This window comes from Prunus dulcis, chromosome 3 (assembly GCF_902201215.1).
Source record: "Prunus dulcis chromosome 3, ALMONDv2, whole genome shotgun sequence".
Classification (NCBI taxonomy): Eukaryota; Viridiplantae; Streptophyta; class Magnoliopsida; order Rosales; family Rosaceae; genus Prunus; species Prunus dulcis.
In genome coordinates this window covers 8744175-8766072 of record NC_047652.1, presented here as the reverse complement: position 1 = coordinate 8766072, position 21898 = coordinate 8744175, and the positions used below count along the sequence as shown (strand labels likewise).

The following is a 21898-nucleotide window of genomic DNA, read 5'->3' as shown; positions in this document are numbered from 1 at the left end:
GCGCCATGTGGCAACTCCTAGGGCATCATATTCAAATTTTTTTCTCCATCCAATAGCTAGCAATTTTTATGTAATAAAAATTGAAAAAAACAATTTGGAAAGAATTCTGAAATAAAATACATTGTTTACCTAGGAATGTTCTTATCAAATTGTTTTTTTATGAATACCTCTCCTCATATCATAAGTATAAATAAAATTAATTTCATGTGAATAGTGATTGTCTTTGGATTGCCGTGGCAATGGGTGGGAAAGTAAATACAAAATTGTTAAGGCAGACACCTCTTCATGTAAACTGTACCCACCCTTACTTACCCTTACCTTTTTGCCATGACAAATGAGTGGAACTGCTCTAAGGGCATAGACAACCTTTTGAGGTAAATTATACTCTCTTTGTTTTGTCGGAAGAGGTAAATTATAATTTGATAACTGAAACAATGTTTAAAAAATTGCCAAGAGCCTCAAAAAAAAAAAAAAGAAAAAAAAAAAGAGAGTTTCATTTGTTGTAAAACTAGTGGATGCAATGCTTGACCATAAAGAAATAATGGTGCATAGGTCGAAAGGCAAAAACCAAAGTGAACACAATTGTTGATGTTCAAAACTGAAGTCAACTTAAAAGGGGAATGAATTCTTCAAGTGCTGCTTCAGTGTTCCTTTGGCAACTTAGAGCGGATCTGCAAGACGAGAAGATCGGTAAGGACCTTGGCACCAATATGGTACTAACCGAAGTATCTCTTATGCTTAAGTCAATGAAGTATGAAGTGTCAATTTTGCAGAGTAACACCATGGTTAAAGAGATTGATTACCTGGTGCTTTGGGAGCAGTGAAAGCAATTTCAACGTAGAGATCTTCATAGATTGGAAGGACTTGCCATCTGAGATAGGTTGTCTGCATTTGATAAGTTTTATTGAAAGAGTAAGCATGAAAAAGAAGAAATAAAGAACCTACTCTCGTATTTTGTTATTTCACATCACCACCTTTATGATTTTCTAATTTTGGTTGCCAACAAGGATAAAACTTGGCTCTCATCTCTGGCAAATAGCTTGGACAACCCAAGTTCAGAAACTTTTTGGCATTTTTTTTATAATCAAAATGTATTATTTTCTGCCTACAATCTTCATGGAGATAAGCCAATACTTGGGCTATATATGTCTAAGTTTAATCTTCTTTCGAGTTTCCCAATCCAATTCTATACCGTTGGTCTGCTCTGATCTCTTGAAAATACAATTGCTCTTAATTCATATAGTGTAGGCTCCCAACTCTTCCAAAACCTCGAGTTCCAAGTTTTTCCCTTGAAATCCTCTGTGGCAGCTTGCAATTTCATCATGTGATCAAAAAACCTCATGATTTTTGCCATTCCAAGAACTTGCTCAACAAGATTATTACCTTCCTCTTCCTCCAATTTGGTCCTTCTCAACATCACAAAGTATATAATATATAATTTCAAAAGTAATATAAAAAACATTATGAAGTTTCATATCCCACATCGGCTGCAGGAGAGAAGTGTGTTGGTGAAGTGGTGTATAAAAGCAGAAACCAAACAAGAGAGAAAGCATACCTTTCTCGGCCTTTTGGCTAAGATCAAGTGTAGTATCTGTTCTTATCAGTTTAATATCTGATACGTGGGCCAATGGCCCACACGATATTAAATTAATTTCTTTAGGGGGAGGTCCCGCTACGGTAGCTTGCTACTGGGGCTCTCGAGCGTCGCCCAAGTGTTGCACTACTGCATGGGCTTGGCGCACCCCACCAAATCTAGTTCAAAGTTGATACAAGATGAGACCTGTTGGGAGGCACTCTTGAGCTCTTTTCTGCAACGTTTGCAGTAAATAGGCTTGAGCTTGAGCGATCCCCATTTCTCCCTCTTGTGACTATCTCAATAAGAACAATTCCAAAGCTATAAACATCCCACTTTAACAGTGACTATTGGCAAGGGCAAGGCACCCTGGAGTTCCTAGCACTTGATTCCCATCTCTTACGATTAGCTTCGACAGCCCAAAATCTGGAACTTTGGCATTGAAATTTCATCCAAGAGAATATCATGCGGTTTGTATCAGGGTGTATTATTTTCTGCCTACAATCTTCACGAAGATAAGCCCCTTTGGCTATGTCAAGTATAATCTTCTTTCGAGTTTCCAAATCTAATTCTAGACCATTTGCTGCTCTAATATCTTGAAAATCCAATTTTCTAAAGACCCCTCAAGTGATATATTCATATAGTGGATGAAATTTATGCACAAAATCTGATCAACCTTACGAGGTTAAAATGGTGAAGTCTCCCAATTGTATCAATTTCAACTAGGAACGCCCTCATCCCCTGGCCCCTGTTATCCAACCGCTTCACTGCAATCATTGTGCTATCTGCCATAACTCCATTGATCACAGAACCGAAGCCTCCACTTCCAAGTTCTTCCTTGAAATCCTCTGTTGCAACTTGCAAGTCAACATATGAAAATTTCATGATGGGAATTCCAAGAACTTTGTCAATGTCGTCTTCACCTTCCTTCGATTTGGTCATCCTTACCGTTATGCTGCATACAAAAGATAAGGAAAAAGAATGGCACCAGCTATGGCAAGAATTGTGACAGTATCCATAAAATACCCAATTACAAAGAACGTTACAGCCTAACCATATATTATCTATTTTCATCATCCTGAAAAACCCACAGCATACTACTTGGAAACCAAGTTTAAATGAAACGAGTATCACGTTACTGTTAATGTTGACAGAGGTTTCTCATTTATTTGTATAAAATAGAGTTCTCCCCAATTCTGGAATGATGTGGTTACAGACATAAAAAATGAAAGTAATCTCAAAACATTTCTAAATCAGATGAAGAACACCTACCAGTATGACCTCCCTTACCAGTAATCTCCACAAGAACACTTCCCATTTTTAAAGTGATGAAATCTACTAGCATCACGTACAATAATTTCTCGGTTTTTTATTAGAGATATGTACTTAATAGCAACATGACAATCAATGCAAACACGCAAATTCTTCATCACCCTTACCGGTACACCCTCAGGTGTGTTCATTAACGCAAAAGCAATTGCCAACTTCTCACTATGGTGAGCCAAGTTGTATTCTTTCTCCTCGTTATCCATGTCATGCAAAACAGAGCCAGTATCAGGCACATAACCATGCAACTTCAACTCGGATGTTAGTTCTTGAAGATACATATCAAGCTCCTTAGATTGTGGATGTGATTTATCACCAATACAGAACTGGTGAACTTGATTTTTAATTTCCAGCCAGCTTATGCCTGGCTCCTTCTTGACCTTTCTATCTCTCATGGCTTTTCTCACCTCAGAAACATCCTGCCACCTTCTAGCTGAAGCATGAATGTTTGAAAGTAGCACGTAAGAAGCCGAGTCCTGTGGATCTTGCCTAATAACTTCTTCAGAAATCCTTTTTGCTATATTTGCGTTCTTGTGGATTTTACATGCAGATAACAAAGTTTTCCATATGATAGCATCTGCTTTAACAGGCATTGATCTTATCATTGACTCAGCTTCCTCCAAACGGCCAGACCGGCCAAGCAGGTCAACCACACATGTATAGTGTTCTAGTCTAGGCTTCAACCCATACTTTTCTACCATTGAGTTGAAGAACTCAATCCCTTTCTCCTTCAATCCACAATGACTGCAGGCATAAAGCAAACTTAAGAAAGTAACATCGTTTGCCTCTAATTCTTCCTTCTCCATCTCCTCAAACAGCTGAATGGCTTCCTCTACTCGTCCATGAAACCCATAAGCAGAAATCATAGAACTCCGTAGTACAACATCTCCACCTACACTTTCCTTGAAAGCTTTTAGAGAATCTTCAAGACACCCACATCTTGAATACATGCTAATTAAGGAACTAATGACCGCATCAACTGTGCTAGCCCCAGCTTTAATTGCTTCAGCATGAATCTGCTGACCCTGTCCGAGTGTTGCCAATTCCGAACATGAACTAATAACACTCACAAATGTGACCTTATCAGGTCGAAAACCTGCGATTTTCATTATATTATACTGATCCAACACTGCCTCAGAATGCCCATTTTGAGCTTTTCCAGCAATAAGAGTATTCCAAGCAACCATATTTCGAATTGGCAGTGATTTAATTACTCTTTCCCCTTCTTCCAAGCTACCAGACTTCATATACATATGAGCCAAAGAGCTCCCAACAACCAAATTGAACTCAAACCTGCATTTCATCACATAAGTGTGAACCTGTCGCCCAGCATGTAATGCTCTCAAACCTGCACATCCCCTAAGAACACTACCCAAAGTGAACTCATCAGGCAAAAACCCCAACTCGTGCATTTCCGAAAACAAACCCAACCCCTCCTCATTAAATTGAAACTGGGTCAAACCCGTGACCATGGCATTCCACGTAGCCACATTTCTCTCAGGCATTTCGTTGAACACCTTTTGGGCACTTTCCAAATCACCCTTTTGCACATACCCATTGATCAAAATGTTGCAAGACATAATATTTCTCCTTGGCAGATGACCAAACAGAGTTAACGCTACTCCCAAGTCTCCAACTTTGGAGTAAAAGTTGAGGAGGTGATTGGATACGAACTTGTCCACGGAACACCCAGATGTAATAATCAAAGAATGGAGCTGCTTTCCTAATGAAAGTGACTTTCTGGGTATGCATGCTTGGAGGAGGTGTGAGAAGAGAGATGGGTTTGACCATATCTCGGATTTAAAGCTCTCAAAGGCTTCTTTGATATGTCCTTTAGAGCAGAGGCTGCTCAACTGTTCTGCGGCGGAGTCTCCAAGCTTAGATACAACTCTGGAGGTGTTTGTGGACAGAAAGCGTGAAGTGGGAATGCGTATAGTGTTGAATACGGAATTGCAAGACTTGTCCCCATACATCTGGCTGGCGAGTTGTATTCAAAATATGCAAGGACTGGAACTTTATCAAGGTGGTGCTGTGGCGGGAAGTTCCTTTTTCTTTTTTACTCGATCTTGAGATTTTACAGGGTTTTGTGTACAATAAAATTTATGAATGGTGCTCCCTTTTTTATTTTATTAAAAAGACAGAAGTATTAAAGAATTCATGTCAATCCTTTTGGATTTTATTTTTCAAATGAAGTATAATATATAGATACTCTTTAAATTTTTTCATACTAAAATGAGTGTTAAACGAACCTTAAAATTAACTGAGTACACCTTACTATCAAATTATTTATTGTATTATTAATTTACCCTAATATAAAGTGACAAAAAATAATATATTGAATTGCAAAATAAATGTAATTTTAATAAATACAGCCTACTCACCATATTCAACCGTGAGCAGAAAAGTAATCCCAAAAGGCCTTTTGGGAGTGCAAACTAAGCAAGAAAGTATGGAGGCTTTCTATGTTAGGATTTGCTGTTGAGCAGTGGCATATGTTAAGCTTCATTGATTTCTTTGAGAAAGCTAAAACAGTTTTGTCTTCTAGAGTTGGAGCAATTTGCTTACATTTGTTGGATGTTGTGGAAAGCTAGAAATGATAATCTTGATGGTCAAGGTGTGCATAATCCGACCCATCTTCTTGAGAGGAGTTTTGAGCTATGAAGAATCTTATAAATCTCTAGAAGAACCACGTGCTTGTAAGGCTAATCAAAATGAGATTTGGAGTTGTCCCCTTGAAGGTTTCTATAAGCTCAATGTTGATGGAGCTACTGACAACGCAACATGCTTGCATAGTATAGGTACAGTTGTTCGTAATGATTATGGAGTTTTTATGGCTGCCCTAGCCATGCAAAGCCCTCGCAGGGTTTCCATTCTAGCTACAGAATTTCAAGCGATCTGTAGAGGAGTTTTATTTGCTGCAAGTGCTGGTTTTTTCCCTTTCATAATAGAAACTGACTTTTCTGAAGATGTTATGATGATTAATTCAAAGGAGACTATTTGGACTACTTTCGGCAACATTATGGATGATGTGAGAGACTTGCTCATGCAGTTTTCTTGAAGTCCAATTTCGACTTAGGGAGTATAACAAAGTGGTTCATGCTATTGCCCGTTTTGCTTTACACAAAGAAGGTCCTTATTATTAGTTAGAAGAAGGCTTTGTGTGGCTAATGAATTGTATTCTTGATGACCTTATCGTAACCAATGCTTCCATTTAATGAAATTTACTTTTTTTTATTTATAAAAAAAAGCCTAATCAAACGTACCAATTCTTTTGCTACTACTACTCTTTATTTTCAATACTAATTTACTATGAACTGCGAATTTGTTCTTCCATGATCGGGCCTTTTGTTTTGATTTTTTATTTCTTGGGTAATGATCATTTTCAGTCTGTCAGAGCTTCCAGCTATAAAGATTTAAGTTAGTTGCTGATTTATCTGAATATGGTTGGTCCAAATTTTGAAGTAGAAGGAACGAATTTAATTTATCTTTGTTGGATCTTTGTGTTTTGCACCTTTTATTGAATTGGGTTTTTCTTTTTTTTCTTTTTTTTTTGGTAAATACTGAATTGGGTATTTCTTGATTGTTAACGAAGGTTTACAGACTGAATCTTTATATTTTCGTTTTTAAAATTTTATTTTTAGGAAGTATCTTGCTAAAGAGTGAGAGAGTCAGTTTAGAATTGGAAAATTTATGCATCTCCGATAATTTACTGAAAGAGACCATTTTGACTGAAGGATCTTTTTCACAAAATCTAATGTATTTCGTAATTACTTGCATTTTTCACTTTTCTTTTTTTTAGAATATTTCTCCATCATTGTATACTAATCTTATATATGAGCATCAAAATTACTATAAGATACTAGTGAGGAATTTTCTTTTGTCAAGGATTCACGCATCAAATAGGTAAAAGTCCATGGCCAAAACATATTGTCACTGGAGGATTAACATTGGTAGAAGGAAAGAGAAGCACCAATATACCCAGAGCTATCTGTTTAAGCATAGCTTCAATATCGAATCGAAACAAATGATAGTTTGGTAAATTGCAGGAGGGCTAGTACATTCATCCAGATCGTAACTTACCAATCTACCACCTATAATTCTCAAGAGAAACCATTCAATGCAACTTATGATGTAGTGCAAAACTAGAACTTACTGATTTGACCTAAATGAACAGTGAAACCATGGCTAATAATCTGCTCATTATAGCTTGAGCATCGTGTGAGCAGAGAGCGAACAAAAACCTACCAGTTTACGTCTGCAGAGTCACAAGGATTTTCAAACAGACCAAGGGCCCAAGTATATTTGGTCATTCCAACTTACAGTACTTTACATATGATCAAAAATTACAGCTTTATACATTTAACCAATTACAGACGTTTAGCTAAGTGTCGATGACAGTATGAGTTCACTACCTAAACAGCGACTGGTGATGGAACTGAAGCAGGGACCCGGTTTTCAACTGGGATTTCAACGAATTCAGCGAGAAGTGCCCGGAATTCATCCCCAGTCATTGTTTCCTTCTCAAGGAGGACCTCCACGATCTTGTCAATTGCTTCACGGTTGTTTCTTATGTGGGTCAATGCTATCTCATATGCTTCATCGGATAATCTCTTGATAGCAGAATCAATGTCTTCAGCAAGTTTTTCTGACATTGAGTTCCTTGCCATCATTCTCATTATGACGTCACCACTCTGGGATGCGTCCATCAACGACCACGGTCCAATGTCAGACATTCCAAAGGTTGTGACCATCTGCAACAACGCCAATTAAGTCTCAGTACAGTTGATTTAATATGGTAAAGAGCTAACGAGAGGGTGCTCTTAAAGCAGTTAACTTCGGAGCCACACTAGGAATTCAACAAATAGGACTGGAAACCACTATTTAAACTGGCAATTTCAAATGTCTGCCTTAACCGGTCTATGGGGAAGCTAACATGAGTAACAATATAATAAAGCTCTTATGCTTCTAAAGTACGAAAGAACTAGAGTTTCAAGCCACATTTCATAAGACCAAGGATCACTGAAATTCGACAGTTATTTATAACCAGATAATGAATATCTTCAGTTACCTGTTTGGCCAAACCAGTGATCTGCTGCAAATCACCAGCTGCACCTGTTGTCACCTCAGGCTCACCAAAGATCACTTCCTCTGCAGCTCGACCACCAAGCCCACCAACAATTCTTGCAAATAGTTGCTGCTTGGAGATCAAGGTAGGATCATCCGCAGGAATAAACCAGGTAAGACCCCGTGCCTGACCTCGAGGGACCAGGGTCACTTTTTGGACAGCATCATGCCCTGGAGTCAATGTCCTGCATTGAAGAAAAAATGAAAACATTGTGTGGGTTATTTAAGTTCCATTTTTCTACAATTTTCCTTACAAGGTATTTGAGCTTCATAAGCACAAGTAATAACAAGCTAAGTAAGATATCTTTGGATATATCAAATGATAGGATGGGTGCAAGGGAGTAGAAATGAGAGTGAGAGAAAAGCATACAGCAAAAAGGTGAGCATTGGTGCGAACCTATAACATTCAACGCTATACCATCAGAAGTTAAAACGCATTTTTATAAAATTTAGTTGATGAACTTGGATCACGAATGAAGTAATGAACACTCTTGTAGAAAACCTAAACAAGTTTCTATGGTCTTAAGATATTGGATGGTTCCTTTGCCACTGATGATATTAATATACTACAATTCAAACATTCAAACCTAATTTTATATCTGTAAAATAACATAACTAAAAAAAAAAAAAAGTAAGATTCATATCGCAGAATATTCATGGGTGTAATGCGAAGAGGAAACCAGTGTAAAGAATGAACCTTGGCCTGATGAAAACTATCATAAAGAGAATTTGTAGACAACAAGAACCACAGACTAAATTATCACTTACCCACAGATGGCGTGACCAACTTCGTGATATGCCACCAGACTTTTACTCTTTCCATCTGTCATTACTGTTCCTTCCATTCCAGCCACTATTCTATCAATTGAATCATCAATCTCTTTCGGTGAAATTGCCGTCTTCCCACGCCGACCAGCCAATATAGCTGCTTCATTTAGAAGGTTTGCGAGATCTGCTCCACTAAAACCAGGTGTCCTCATGGCTACAACATCTAGGGAAACATTTCCATCGAACTTCTTATTGCTAGCATGAACCTTTAAGATCTCTGTTCTGCCCCGTATGTCGGGGACATCAACAGACACCTGCCTATCAAATCGGCCAGGCCGCAATAAGGCAGAGTCAAGAATGTCTGCCCTGTTAGTCGCTGCAACCACAATGATACCAGTGTTGCCCTCAAAACCATCCATTTCTGTCAAAAGCTGATTAAGGGTTTGTTCTCTTTCATCATTTCCCCCACCAATTCCAGTTCCTCTTTGCCGTCCAACAGCATCAATTTCATCAACAAATACAATGCAAGGTGCATTCTCTTTGGCCTTCTTAAAAAGATCACGAACTCGGGAAGCACCAACACCAACAAACATTTCAACAAACTCAGAACCTGAGATGGAGAAAAATGGAACACCAGCTTCACCAGCAATTGCCTTTGCTAACAGAGTCTTTCCGGTTCCTGGAGGACCAACAAGAAGAACCCCTTTAGGAATTCGAGCCCCAACAGCAGTGAACCTCTCGGGCTTCTTCAAGAATTCCACAACCTCCACAAAATCCTGCTTGGCTTCATCTACCCCAGCAACATCATCAAATGTCACTCCAGTGTTCGGTTCCATTTGGAACTTGGCTTTAGATTGACCAAATTGTAGAGGAAATCCAGGCCCACCAGGACCACCCATGCCTCCAGATGAACGCCTTGAGAGCAGGAACAAACCCCCAATTAAGATTAGTGGGAAAGCCAGATTTCCAATCAGGTTAAATAAAAGAGAGCCTGAATCTTCTTGGGCATTATGTGCTGCAAAGTCAATGTTCTTTTCCCTGAACTTCTGGAGGAGCTCTTGGCTTAGTCCAGGAAGTTGAACGCGAACTCGCTGCAATCGGTTTCCTAACTCAGGAGAAACAGCCTCAACAATAGCTATGGTTCCATTCTCAAATACATCAACTTTTGTCACCCTGCCCTTGTCCAGATACTCCAAGAATCTAGAATAAGACATCCTTGAAGAAGAGACCCCTTGATCATCGGCTGCCATAGCATTCCCTGCCCCAAGTAAAGCAGGAGCTCCTACTCCCACATTTCCAAGCAACAACTTCAGAAAGCCTCTTCTTCCCTCATGCTGCTTTTGGTCCAGCGATGCCCTTGTGATAGATGTTTTGGTCACCTTACCCAATGATGGCAGAGCTGAAGGGTGCAAGAGATGTCTCCCAGAAAAGTCCTTGCTCAAAGTTTGTTTAGTACTATGGGTAGATAACCCATTCCCCACAAGGCATGCTGACGATGCTGCCATCTGTGAGTACAACAAGAAAGGTGCTTGTAAGTTAATGAATTAATGAAAAATCCAAAAAAAAATGCATGAGTATTGCAATGTCAAGAATGACTGTCAGATTATGGAAATTAAATCAAGTAGTTCAACAGCCATGCAAGACAAAAAATATCACAGTAAGGGGGCAGATGCAATCAGCTTTATTTCAAGACATAGCATTATAATAATGACCTTAAGACAAAAGGTGACATGAATAAACATTACTGGAGTAGAAATTAGAGCAATTCAACATTTTACAGAACAACATGAATGAATTCCAAGATCTTCACCCATATCACAATATTTAAGCAATTTCTCATAAATGGAAAGAGGGAATAGCCACAAGATAAACTTTTAAAACGGACAACCCAATAGCAACACATTCAAGTTCAACTAACCCTTTAATGTAGTTTTACCCAACACATGATTTTTTTCAGTTACTTTTTTTTTTCTTCAGAAGAAAATGAATTTAATCAAAAGCAAACACAATAGCATAAATTTTATGTGCACGAGGAGAAAATGAAAGAAGCCATTACGGGACAAATTGAAGGACTGGTAACAAAGATGGTCTTTCTGATTCAATAAACCCACAAATACATGCAAAATAAAGCTTAATTATGAATAATATTTAGCTACCTCAAGAAAGAAGCATCCCATCCCATTGACAGCAACAAAAAATTAAAAGAGTTCACATTCAGGCCAAACCCACCAAACCCCTCTCCAGATTTTTTGTTTCCAAAGTACCAATATCAAGACATAGGCATAGAAATACACAAACCCATATGGGCACAAGGCAAGTTATGGACTAAAATGCACTGAAACTGAAAAATTGAAAACAAACCCATCACAGATACAAGCTAATTCAAGCTAAGTAACAGTAGAAGAAGTTTGTACCTTGCAAAAGGGAGGATTTTTCCGAGGGAAAGAATGTGGATTTAAGAAGGGCGAGCGTGATAAATAGCTCTGGACCCTTTGGTGCAGAGAGAGCTGAGAGGGGAAGGAAGGATGAAGAAGCAAAATGGTATTTAGATGGAGTGGATGTGGTTTCAGAACAGCGTACGTGGCTTGATGCTAGTGGCTAGTTCCTGTCTTTTTCACCTGTTTGGATTTTTATCGGACGTTTTTGAAGAAAATTCATTTTCGGTCAGAGGACTTGGAAATCGTTTAAGATTTTTGTTTTTAATTTTTAATTTTTCTGTTCTTATGCTGGGGATCTTAACAGGGCACGTCACATATTTAAGCCAGGAATTGGGAAAAAAAAGAGTACACGTCACACACTTTGCACCATGTGGACGCAATCAAAACTTTTAAAAAACATTGTTTTTTTCTCTTTTCAATCTGCTAAAACAGTCGGTAAACACTTCATCAGTGGCACCTTTACCTAATTTTCATCTTGTCGAAGAAAATTTTGAGTTCAAATCTCGTCAACAATTATTTTATAATTACAGAACTCTCAAGAATATAATATATTCAAAGGAATTTTGATTATTTTACAATTTTAAAATTCGAGTTAATTAAGACGATCTTTATACACGTGACGCAAAGAACCTTAAATTTTGTTTGAATTACAAAATTATTTGTTGTAATAGAGGTATAGATTATAATTTGATTTTTCTCATCACATTAAACAGGAGTCAATGCAAGTGTACTGTCACTGAATATTTAGTTTTGCTTGTGAACATGAAGATAGTTGAAAGACATGTATCAATACCGACCTCTAATGAGAAATAATTCTATGATAATTTTTTCTCAATTTGGTTTCTTTTGGGGATCAATAGGGTTACGTGTACGTTTTTGCTACCACAACATGAAAGTGAAACGTTGAAAATACAGGTATACATTCATCAACAGGCTAATCCGATGTAAATATAGAGGCCAGAGCCCCACATATCAGGAACTATCTTCATTCGGGGAGCGCTTTCAAAAGGGTTAAAAGCGCTTTGTGACAAACGAAAACACTTTTAACTGGGTTTGACAGAAAAATTTAAAAATGATTATGAGCAATAAAAGCGCTTTCTGAAGAAGCAGCTGGTAAGAGATAGTTCCTGATATGTGGAGTATTAGCAAGCATTTTGGCATTCTAATTAAAGCCACAAACATTTGGGCATTTTTTAAGTACAATCTTCATTTGATATACAACTTCGAGTGATAGTCTCAACATAAGCATTGGCCTCAACATAAGATATTTTGATTGTTTTTGTTGCTAAGGATTCAGAGCAGCCTCCCTTGCTTTACTCACATATTGCAAACCTACAGACAGGGCAGTGGCCATTGCTTTTCACCCATGGTACAATGCATTCCTCATGAAACATGTGTCTACAAGGTGTGAGCATAACCTCTTGTCTGGGCTCAAAGTCTTCCAAGCAAACGGCGCACCTCTTGCTATTTTCATCATTCTCCATTTCATTCGCATTCACAACCGTGTCTCTGTAATACAAGTTGACCTTCTGTGATAGTCTCCTAAAAGGTTTGTATATTTCTTTTTTGAGCTTCTGCAATGCCCGCTTTTGCTCAGTGTTGCTCAATCTTGAGTCCAGTTCCAGCCTAGACGGGGCGGCTGCGTTCCATTGGTTGCCGGTGATCTGTCTCCAGGGGTTTCCCCGTCCTGCCATTTCATCGCCAAGGACCAGAATATGAATTCGGGAACCTGGCGGTGCTGCTGATCTGCAATTTCATATATATATGTATAGATGGTGATCCCAAATTAATAAGAGATGGATAGAAAATAAATAAGAATGCACAAGTAATGGATGCTACGGTTGAGATGAGATGCACTTCACTTTTCGCCCATTATAAGTCTCATTCGCCTGTGTTTAATCCAATGACTGATATATAATTTGTCAAGTTACGTCCGTATTAGTAACAGAAAGTAAGTATATGTATGGTTAAAGGCTTAGAGCTTTACTAATTCTTGAATACTTGTAGCATCAAATGAGCAAACATTGGCAGAAAAGGAGGTCACCTCAGAAGACTTGGGAATGAAGTTATTCCAAAAATTAGTAACTTTAGTTTACTGTAGTTGATTAAAATTTTCCATATGGAACTAGAAACTTTGCAGCTTTTCTATGCACATAAGTTGAAAATTATTGATGTTAAACCTCATACATGTGTATACTAATCATTTAATTGATTGTATTACCCTGCTAAGCCAAGAGGTTGTGCTTGTGCTCGTGCTTGCGTTCCCTCAAATGGTCGCCTTGAATCCGATGCACCTGTTCTGGTAGCCTGTTGATGCAACCAAAACAATTCATGTCACAATCTCATCATCTTTGAATAGCACGATAAAGAAAGAGAGGACAAGACTATACTCACTTGGGTGGCTTGAAAATTATCAGACAGGGGACTAATAGATTGTCCGAAAGGCCATTCACCAATATCGTCATTGATTCCGAAGAAGTAGTCATACGGATCATGATAGGTAAGAAGAGGAGGAGAATAGGCTGGAGTGTTATTGTTGGTGCTTCTGCTCATGGTGTAAGGTTAGATGCAATGTTGATGGTTTTGGGATTTTATGAGCTTTTATTCCTTCCTCTGCTTGAAGGTCTTTCAGGCACTAGGGAATACTTATAACTTCTCAATGTTTTCTTTTGCTTTTATGCTCCACACTTTCGCATTGTAATGTCAAGTGGTGAAGTATGTGATGGTTTCTTCATTCTATAGATGCCTTTTGTCTGGTGGCTTACGTGAAAAAGCTACAACAGATTCGACGGAAAGTAAGGTAGGAATCGATTCTTACCCCATCCAAAATGGGATATTTTTCCTGTTTCTGTGATTATGTGATTGAGGTGACAACGTATTCTACGGTAGAGATTTCCCAGCATCGGCACGCATGCGTTCTCACACAACACGCTTAAGCTATCGTTGATGTATACAATCGCTCATGCACACATGGATGATTGTATTTGATTGGTGAAGTTCTTGATTTCTTTAGAAACCTTTAATCCTCTTTGGTAAAGGGTGACGGTTGTCTCTGTTCAGAAATTACAGAATTTTCTATCCGTTGATATTGCAGTTCTGAAATTCTCTAATGACAAGTGAACTCTGCATTTGCCTGTTCTTAAAAGTTTATTCCCCTGAGCTTTCAGTTGTCACTTTTTGGCCCCATCAACTTTGTCAATGCATCAATGCATGTAAAAAAGCAATTTAAAATTTAATTTAGTCTAATGACATCTAATTTCCACTTTAGCGGAAGAAGTCTTGAGTGTAAATCTCATAAACAAATATCATGTATTTAGTAATGACAAATTTGAACATTTCTAAACGTGTTAGAACTAAAAAACTAGTGTAATAGTTTTTGTTTTAAAAGAAAAAAAATCTACAACTGAAAGTGGTAGTTTCAGTTTTTTTTTTTTAATTTTTTTAATTTTTTTTTTTTAAAATTTTAAAAACACCCGACAGCAGTAGTTGGTTTGGTTTATTTATTTGTTTACTCTCAGAGTGGTTTAATTGCAAAATCATATCCTTTTAAAATGTACAACTTAAATTCTATTTGAGTCCCATGGGGAGGTGGGATTGAACTAGTAAGGAGTATAAAATAGAAATGATTGTAATCCAATCTCCATTAGGAGGTGACAATAGCTTTGAAGATCTTCATCTCAAAAAATGTACATGCTTCAGTTTGAGTTACACAAATGAAAAATTATGCAAACGATCAAGTAATTACCAAGTTTTCCTGTTTTTTTTTCTTTTGGCAAGCAGGAAAAGATCAGTTCACCAGGTCCAAGCTGTTACAACAATCATTCGTCTTTAAATTTGAAGCATATGAATTTCAATTAAAAAAGGTGCTTCTGGTCCTCATTTTCTTCTTGAATGTACCAGATGCCGGACCTGCAGATTAACCAGGAACAAGCGAGAAATAACATAAACCAGAAAGAATTAAGAAGCTCAAAACCACTGAAGAGATTGGATATGCAAAAGATACTCACAAGTCTGCTTGCTGATATAAAATAACCTAAAATACGCAGATTTTACTTGCTCAAAGTTGAAGACAAACAAAAGTTCCAGAATATTGAGCCCACAGACATGAAAGCTACACGGGCTTGAAGAGGTATCACCCTGTATAGAGAGGCATTGAGGTTAAACTATCACACAAAAGTACTACTTAATTTTGACATTAAAAATTGAAATCTATGCTAAAGTATGATGCTCTTGGAAACGATTTGCCACATTTAGGGGGTCATACAGAAACTAACGTTTACAAACAGTTTTCAATGCTGCGTCTAACAAAATGTATAAACAGAAGCTCTGGATTACCCATACCGATGAGGGGGAAAAAGGAGAAAAAAAGAGGATAAGAGAAAAAGGCGTACCAAAAATTCAATAAACTGACAGGTATCCAGAACCTAAATCCTGCACAAATAATAATAATCAAAATGAAAAGTTATTAGTTATTGAAATCTGAACTGGAGTATCAAGTGAACACAAATATCAATCAGAAGAGGTTTTTACCATAAAGTAAAGTGGGAAAAGCATCTCTCCGGTACTTGTCCGGGAGCTGTGAGAGTTTCCTTTGCCATAAATTGTTCCATGCAAAAACAACAGCAATCACAGTTGGACCAAGCACAATTTGGTTTAATAAAACCTGTAAGAAATGAAAGCTATGAGGTACATTTTAAAGGCTTGCGTTGCTTTTTAAATTTTTAATTTTTTTGTGGTTTCCAAGTTCCATAAGGTGATACTACCTCAATATTTATAAAAAACGGTCATACCTTCAGTAGTAGGTTCCCTACAGTTGTCGCAGGTAAAGAATGATCAAGAAACTGGTACCAAGCATAGGAACCGGGGCCGTATAAAAGAAACCCATAGGAAGTCATCCGAAGTGCCCGAAGCCAATCATGATCTGAGAGGAGAGCATCTTTTCCATCCTAAGAAAGAGGCTTTGGTCAAACACTAAACTCAAAGGACCACAATGTAACAAAGCATCCTCACAATAAATAAACTATAACAAAGTGATTTGAAGTGCCTTAAGTTAAGATTGGACATGACAAGGCCAATTGACTGAGCTACAAAAGAGTCAACAGGCCCGGAGGATGGACCACCAAAATTGACTAGGAAGCACGCCATGAAAGCCCTAATATGTTTCCAACCTAGAACTGAATTTTCTGCAAGCAAAACAACTAGGAGAGCCAAATTTTTCAAAGAACAAAGTCTTGATCCATCATTCCACCCTCCACAACCTTAGAATCACAATCTTTTGACTAAGCATTGGCTTAGCAGACAAAACCTATAGCTGGAAGGTCTAACGAGGCCATCCAACATGATATAGACTCCATTTATTCTGGCATACTCGGCACTTATTCTAGTAATATTATTAATAAAAACAAGCTTTCCTAAAATTCACAGAGTATATACAACCAAAAAGAGCATACGTATGAGCATTTGCACTAACTTTGGGGCACTGAAGAAAAACAGCATCCGCCTGCAAATTTATATGCCGGTGCTCCCCTCAGAATTACAGAAAAAAAAAAAATTCTCAAGTCTCAAGTGCCTGTTACTCACAAAACTATGAACAACCAAACAGAAAACTGAAACTTCATTTTCCTAATACCCAAACCATAGAAACCAAAAATGTCTCCTTCTTTCAGTCCAGCTATAAAAAATTATTAGAAGTGTCAAACTTGCATTTCCCACATTTGCTGAGCACCCAAACAGGCAAAAAGGAGAAATTTTCCCCACCCCATCCCAACAGTGAAACCATTCAAGTTCCTCTTTCCCACATTTTCTCAGCAACCAACCACGGCATATAATCCCAACATTTTCTTCACAAGGAGTATGTCCTAAAAGAAACTGACCGAACACTTTTTATATTCTTACCTAAACCTTTTCCTACATTTTCTCAGCAACCAAACAAAACCCAATAAACAAAAATGAGAAAAAGTTCATCAAACCTGTTGGTTAAGAGCCTTGGCTTTTGTCCACCGCTGGCTGAGCTGAGCAATTGTGTCTCCTGTTAGAACCAGTGAGCCAGCTGTGGCGGCTTGCTTTAAGGGGAACCAGTGACCGGCTCCTCCGGATGCCTCCGCAGAATTGGAGGACTGGGATTTCGAATCAAATCGCCTTTTTCTTTGTTGTTTCGGTTTTCTCGGTGAAGGGTTCCAACCCCAAAACCCGCCATGGCCTCCACCGCCAAGAACATTCATGTTCTCAAAGCAAGGAAGACAAGCACAATTTCTTTTTTATTATTTTTCTCTTGAGAATAGTTTCGATTTTGTATGGTGTGTTTGGTTACTGACAGTGGACACGGGTAGGGTTCGGGCCGGGTTTGTGTCCAACCCGAAGATCAAAACAATTTACTTTTACTTTTACTGCATAACATATTAATTTAATTTAAACAAGAAACAAAAAAGTCTCAAAGTAAAACACGTTTCTAACCCCAAAATCCCTGAATGTGTTTTTATTTTTTTAAATGTAAGTTTAATCTTCCATTACCCAAATTGTGGATTGTCCAAGATTTTTGTGCACCATAATCTTCCATTACCCACACATTGATATAAGTCTCATGAGCTGCTGGAGCAGGTTTCCTTTTAGTTGTACGTTTCCTGTTCGGCATTGCATTTGGTTGCCTGGTTAGCATTGCGCAACCGGATCTTACATTTGCGAAAATTCTTGGATGTGCCATAATCACAGGCAGAGTCCTTCAAGTCAAAATCAGAGCTGTCTTCAGGCTCAACCAAGTAAAGGGTTCTTGACACCCATATCGGGCCGAGCAGACGACATGCCTCAGCTTGTGCAAGTTACAGTTTAGCAAATTCAGGGTCTGAAATTAGAGAATACCAAACCTTGTCAATGAACTGTACATTCCTAATTAGTCTAAGTTAACTATTTGATTATGCAAGATTATAAGAACATAATTACTTTCCTAGAATAGTTTCTTAGGCTCTGTATATATAACCTTCCTATTTGTTATATATAGATATATGAATGAAGTATTATTTTTTTACCAATCTGATATGGTATCAGAGCAGTCAAGCTTGACTGTCTCTTGCCCTAACTCTAATCGCTTCCGCAACAACAGCCGTCATACAGACCCAGCACCAGCCCATATTCCATCTCAAATCACCGTTTTGCAATATTCCATCTAGTATGCAGCACCAGAATCAACACCAAAAAGCAATATTCCATCTCACAAACCCAGCACCAATACCACCCATATTCCATCTTACAAACCCATTCAAACCTTTCCTCTAGTCAAATCACGTTTTGCAATATTGCAAATCACTTTCCACTCACAGACCCATTCAAACCGTTCCCCTTGTTCTTTTTTTTTTTTTCCCCCTTTCAACCCGATATTTCTTATTGCAAAACAGTTTGTCTTATTGGCTTTGTCCTCCGTTCACTTGCTTTTCCTCAACTTGATATTTCTTTTTTGTCCTTTTTCATTGGTTGTCAGCCAATATCATGGCCAACGATGATGGGTCAGCAAACACCAATCAATCCTTGGTGTCGGGAGGCTCCAAAACTACCACACAAATCGTCACTTTGCAGAGTGACACCTCCAACTTCTCCGCAGGAATCAAACTGGATGAGAATAATTATTCTTTATGGCATCAAATCATAGAGATGAAGATAGCTGGGCGAGAAAACATGGCCACTTGACTGATGATATTGCCCAACCTGACAGGACCCGACCCAATTTCCGCTTTGGAATTCGAGCCAAGTCCGGTGCGTGTCCGACACCTGGCGAATGTCGGGCACAAAAGACCTTTTTACCCTTCTTGCTTCAAATTCTCTTTAAATTCCCTTAGACTTCTGCCGAAATTTCGGCAGAGTCTCCCCTGTATTTTGACCAATCCCAAAATTTTTCACCTGTTAAACAATCAGTAAATCCATCCCAACAGCCAGAATGTCTCAAGTAACAGATCTCACTTCCATTTTTCCACTAATACTAGATATCAGAGCATAATCTAAGTTTTCCAGGTTTCAAGGATTTTCTACAAACTCTACCTTACTTGATGGAGCGGAAGCTATGATTGGCCCGGTGGTGGATCCCGCGTACTTCTACGGCCTGAGGGTGAAAAACAGTTTGAAAATGTGAGTGGACCAAACGTAAGATTCTTGAAAACAGTTTAAAAATCATAATAACCCCCATTATAAAAATTGTTAAATAACTGAATACTTACTCTCCATTTAAAGCATACTAAACTCAAGCATTCTATGTAATTCATATTCAAGCTCGATAAATTTTATTCAAAAGCACTGAAATCAAGCTTGTATAAAACACTGAAACCAAACTTGTATAAAAGTACTGTACTCAAACCTTATATAACTGAACAAAACTATATAAATGTATCAATGCCTGAAAAATCAGAGAAGCTAGTATAAAATAGCTGAAAGTCATAACTGTATAAAAGAGCTTAAAATTCTTTAAAAATTACCACCTAATTGTACCCCTGTTTTATCCGTCAATTCCCTGGCAGGTCTCGGGCGTCACGCAGGCTACCCGAGCCGCAAACTGGCGAAATCAGGGGACTATGATCAGCCTGTCCCGCCGGCAGATTCCTCGATGACACCAAGTCAGCTCGAGTCGCTCTGGCAGGATGCAGGGGACCGTAGTCAGCCTGATCCGCAATCCTGGCAGGTCTCGGGGACACAGAGTCAGCCGAGCCGCAATCCTGGCAGGTCTCGGGACACCAAGTCTGCCGAGCCGCAAATCCTGGCACTCACGGTCCGAGCGTCCCCGAAACTCGTGAGGCAAAGTCAAGTGCACTGACATAAACTGAAATCGGATTGGATGTCCGTAGACATCGGTCCAACTCTGGGTAATCACCAAAAATTAATGGGTACGAGGTGGTTTTAAAATAAAATCCTTTAGAAAAATCTGAATAACAATTGAAATCTCAAGTTGTGCTGCTATTTCTTCATAAGCCTCAAAATCTGTTTTCTATAACTCTTAAGCATGTAAAAGTAAGCAGCACATAACTTATAGAAATATTTCTGTATTAATCATGCTCGGAACACAATAAAGCTTACTCAAGATCAAATAAGGAATTTTGTCAAATAAACTCGTTTATAAAAACTCTTTTATATAAAATCAATATAAAATCACTTATAAAATCTTATTTATGGAAAACCTCTATATAACTCATTTTATATAAATAATTCATGAAAGAAAGTCCACTCACAGATGGTCCGAGCTACTTTGACTCTTCGAAGGTCTCTTTTGTAATCCTGTCGGGTTCCTAGTGCCTGATTACCCATAAAGATTAAATTAATAAACTGCTGAATAAAAAGAATTTTAACTAAACACCCTGCCCCCGGCTCCTAGAAATACGTGTACTCGGTTCAGGTTACTCCTATGCCCACCTTAGCTTTTTAGACATTTAGACCGGCCTTAAGAGAGCCGAAACCTTAATAAGCGACAAACTGCCAGATCGGCCGATCCGGGACCCCGTGGGTCCACGGTCTCCGATGGCCAATCTGGGCTCCTCTGAAGATTTCCTACAGAAAAGGAACCATGTTCTGCGATTTTGGTTCGAAACGGACGGTCGGATTAGCCAAAATCGCGTTATCGCTTAAAATCCAAACCCTAACCCCAGGGTTCGAGATTCCGGAGTATCCGGGACTCCGATTTGCAATCCGTTGAATCCTATACGATCCTCACATCATGTAGACCGACATATCCGAAATTCATCGCGATCCGACTATTTAACGTTACTGCACCCACGGATCGCGCGATATGGAAAATTCGTTCAGGGCTCAAACGGACTCCGAATTGAGATCCGCGAAATCCTACGTGCTCGTGACGACACGAGGGTCACAAAACTGTACAGAATTACTTCACCACCCTCGCCCACGCGCCCCAGCACTCGCGGGCAGATTCGGGTGTCTAAAGCGATTTCGGGTGGCCGAAAAATCTCAGAACCAAGACTCCAAACTCCTACCCTAGGTGAAACACCCCATTTGGAGTCACTTTTGTTCTTGGACACACCCCAAAAAGTGACCAGAAACAGTAGTTTTAGGGGGCTGAAGTTTCGGCCAAAATTCAAGTCGAAAATTGATCGCTTTAGAGCTAAAATCGATTGAAACCCATACACCCATCAGCTAGAACACGAAAAATAGCTTAGAAACCATACCTTACTCGATCGATTTGGTGGAGAAACGAAGGAGAATTTCGAGCTGGAAGTTCAGGTGGCTTCGGACGAACCTCCGTCGGAAAACATGGTTTTCCGGCCAGCTCAGGGCGGCCCCGGGGTGGAGGTCGGTCAGGTCTTGACGGCGAGACGGAGGCGGACCCGATGGTACCCACGGCGGAGAGCAGCTCGGCCTGTGGTGGCCGGGCTGTCGCCGAGAAGGCGAAGGGTGGCACGGCCCAGTTCGCGCGGAAGGAGAGAGAGGAAGAGAGAGAAAGTGACGGGGGAGAGGAGAGAGAGAGATAAAAATCTGACTTTTTTGGCCAAATTACCGTTTTGCCCTTCGCGGTTTTTAGACCATATCTTCTTCGTTACAGCCCCGATTCGGGTCTACTCCGTGTCTACGAACTCGTTTCGCCGCGTTCTACGCAATGGCTCAAGCGGCATTCCGAAATTCTTTCTCGATCAAAAGGTCAAATTTTCCCCCATTAAATAATACGAGGGTAAAATATTCGCTA

At 39.0% G+C, this 21898-nt stretch overlaps 4 protein-coding genes and 1 non-coding gene across 7 annotated transcripts; 1 reads left to right on the top strand and 4 right to left on the bottom strand.

The window, feature by feature from the left end:
• The first annotated feature begins 1551 nt into the window (after nucleotides 1-1551).
• Nucleotides 1552-1747, top strand: LOC117623670. Its single transcript, XR_004585196.1, has one exon. It is a non-coding gene; the product is annotated as a U2 spliceosomal RNA (small nuclear RNA).
• Nucleotides 1748-2714: 967 nt separating this feature from the next.
• Nucleotides 2715-4940, bottom strand: LOC117622258 (pentatricopeptide repeat-containing protein At2g41080). Its single transcript, XM_034352865.1, has one exon. It carries the CDS (start codon nucleotides 4870-4872, stop codon nucleotides 2860-2862), a length of 2013 nt encoding a protein of 670 aa, XP_034208756.1. The 5' UTR covers nucleotides 4873-4940; the 3' UTR covers nucleotides 2715-2859.
• A 2145-nt stretch (nucleotides 4941-7085) lies between these two features.
• Nucleotides 7086-11309, bottom strand: LOC117622256 (ATP-dependent zinc metalloprotease FTSH 8, chloroplastic). The gene is made up of 4 exons (XM_034352864.1): nucleotides 11206-11309; nucleotides 8792-10296; nucleotides 7968-8208; nucleotides 7086-7650 (listed from the first exon to the last, which is right to left on the bottom strand). The coding sequence occupies exons 2-4, from the start codon at nucleotides 10294-10296 to the stop codon at nucleotides 7312-7314; spliced, it is 2085 nt and encodes a 694-aa protein (XP_034208755.1). The 5' UTR covers nucleotides 11206-11309; the 3' UTR covers nucleotides 7086-7311.
• Nucleotides 11310-12392: 1083 nt separating this feature from the next.
• Nucleotides 12393-14057, bottom strand: LOC117622255 (RING finger protein 215-like). Its single transcript, XM_034352863.1, has 3 exons — nucleotides 13624-14057; nucleotides 13451-13536; nucleotides 12393-12975 (listed from the first exon to the last, which is right to left on the bottom strand). The coding sequence occupies exons 1-3, from the start codon at nucleotides 13780-13782 to the stop codon at nucleotides 12543-12545; spliced, it is 678 nt and encodes a 225-aa protein (XP_034208754.1). The 5' UTR covers nucleotides 13783-14057; the 3' UTR covers nucleotides 12393-12542.
• A 795-nt stretch (nucleotides 14058-14852) lies between these two features.
• Nucleotides 14853-17524, bottom strand: LOC117622254 (protein Mpv17). Of its 3 annotated transcripts, none has more exons than XM_034352860.1 (6): nucleotides 17199-17524; nucleotides 16020-16175; nucleotides 15760-15892; nucleotides 15621-15660; nucleotides 15237-15366; nucleotides 14853-15150 (listed from the first exon to the last, which is right to left on the bottom strand). In XM_034352860.1, the coding sequence occupies exons 1-5, from the start codon at nucleotides 17448-17450 to the stop codon at nucleotides 15279-15281; spliced, it is 669 nt and encodes a 222-aa protein (XP_034208751.1). In that variant the 5' UTR covers nucleotides 17451-17524; the 3' UTR covers nucleotides 14853-15150; nucleotides 15237-15278. The 3 variants fall into 3 exon arrangements, with proteins under 3 accessions (XP_034208751.1, XP_034208752.1, XP_034208753.1); XM_034352861.1 differs by having other exon boundaries at nucleotides 14853-15138; XM_034352862.1 differs by having other exon boundaries at nucleotides 15760-15805.
• Between the last annotated feature and the right edge of the window lie 4374 nt (nucleotides 17525-21898).

Coding starts and splice junctions, on each gene's coding strand:
- LOC117622258 (XM_034352865.1), bottom strand. CDS start 4,872: ATGTATGGGGACAAGTCTTGCAATTCCGTATTCAACACTATACGCATT.
- LOC117622255 (XM_034352863.1), bottom strand. CDS start 13,782: ATGAGCAGAAGCACCAACAATAACACTCCAGCCTATTCTCCTCCTCTT. Junction 13,537..13,623: donor ATAATTTTCAAGCCACCCAA/GTGAGTATAGTC, acceptor TTGCATCAACAG/GCTACCAGAACAGGTGCATC. Junction 12,976..13,450: donor CAACCTCTTGGCTTAGCAGG/GTAATACAATCA, acceptor ATGAAATTGCAG/ATCAGCAGCACCGCCAGGTT.
- LOC117622256 (XM_034352864.1), bottom strand. CDS start 10,296: ATGGCAGCATCGTCAGCATGCCTTGTGGGGAATGGGTTATCTACCCAT. Junction 8,209..8,791: donor GTTGGTCACGCCATCTGTGG/GTAAGTGATAAT, acceptor TCTTCAATGCAG/GACATTGACTCCAGGGCATG. Junction 7,651..7,967: donor TCACTGGTTTGGCCAAACAG/GTAACTGAAGAT, acceptor GCGTTGTTGCAG/ATGGTCACAACCTTTGGAAT.
- LOC117622254 (XM_034352860.1), bottom strand. CDS start 17,450: ATGAATGTTCTTGGCGGTGGAGGCCATGGCGGGTTTTGGGGTTGGAAC. Junction 15,893..16,019: donor TAGGGAACCTACTACTGAAG/GTATGACCGTTT, acceptor CATTTCTTACAG/GTTTTATTAAACCAAATTGT. Junction 15,367..15,620: donor GTCAGTTTATTGAATTTTTG/GTACGCCTTTTT, acceptor CTCTCTATACAG/GGTGATACCTCTTCAAGCCC.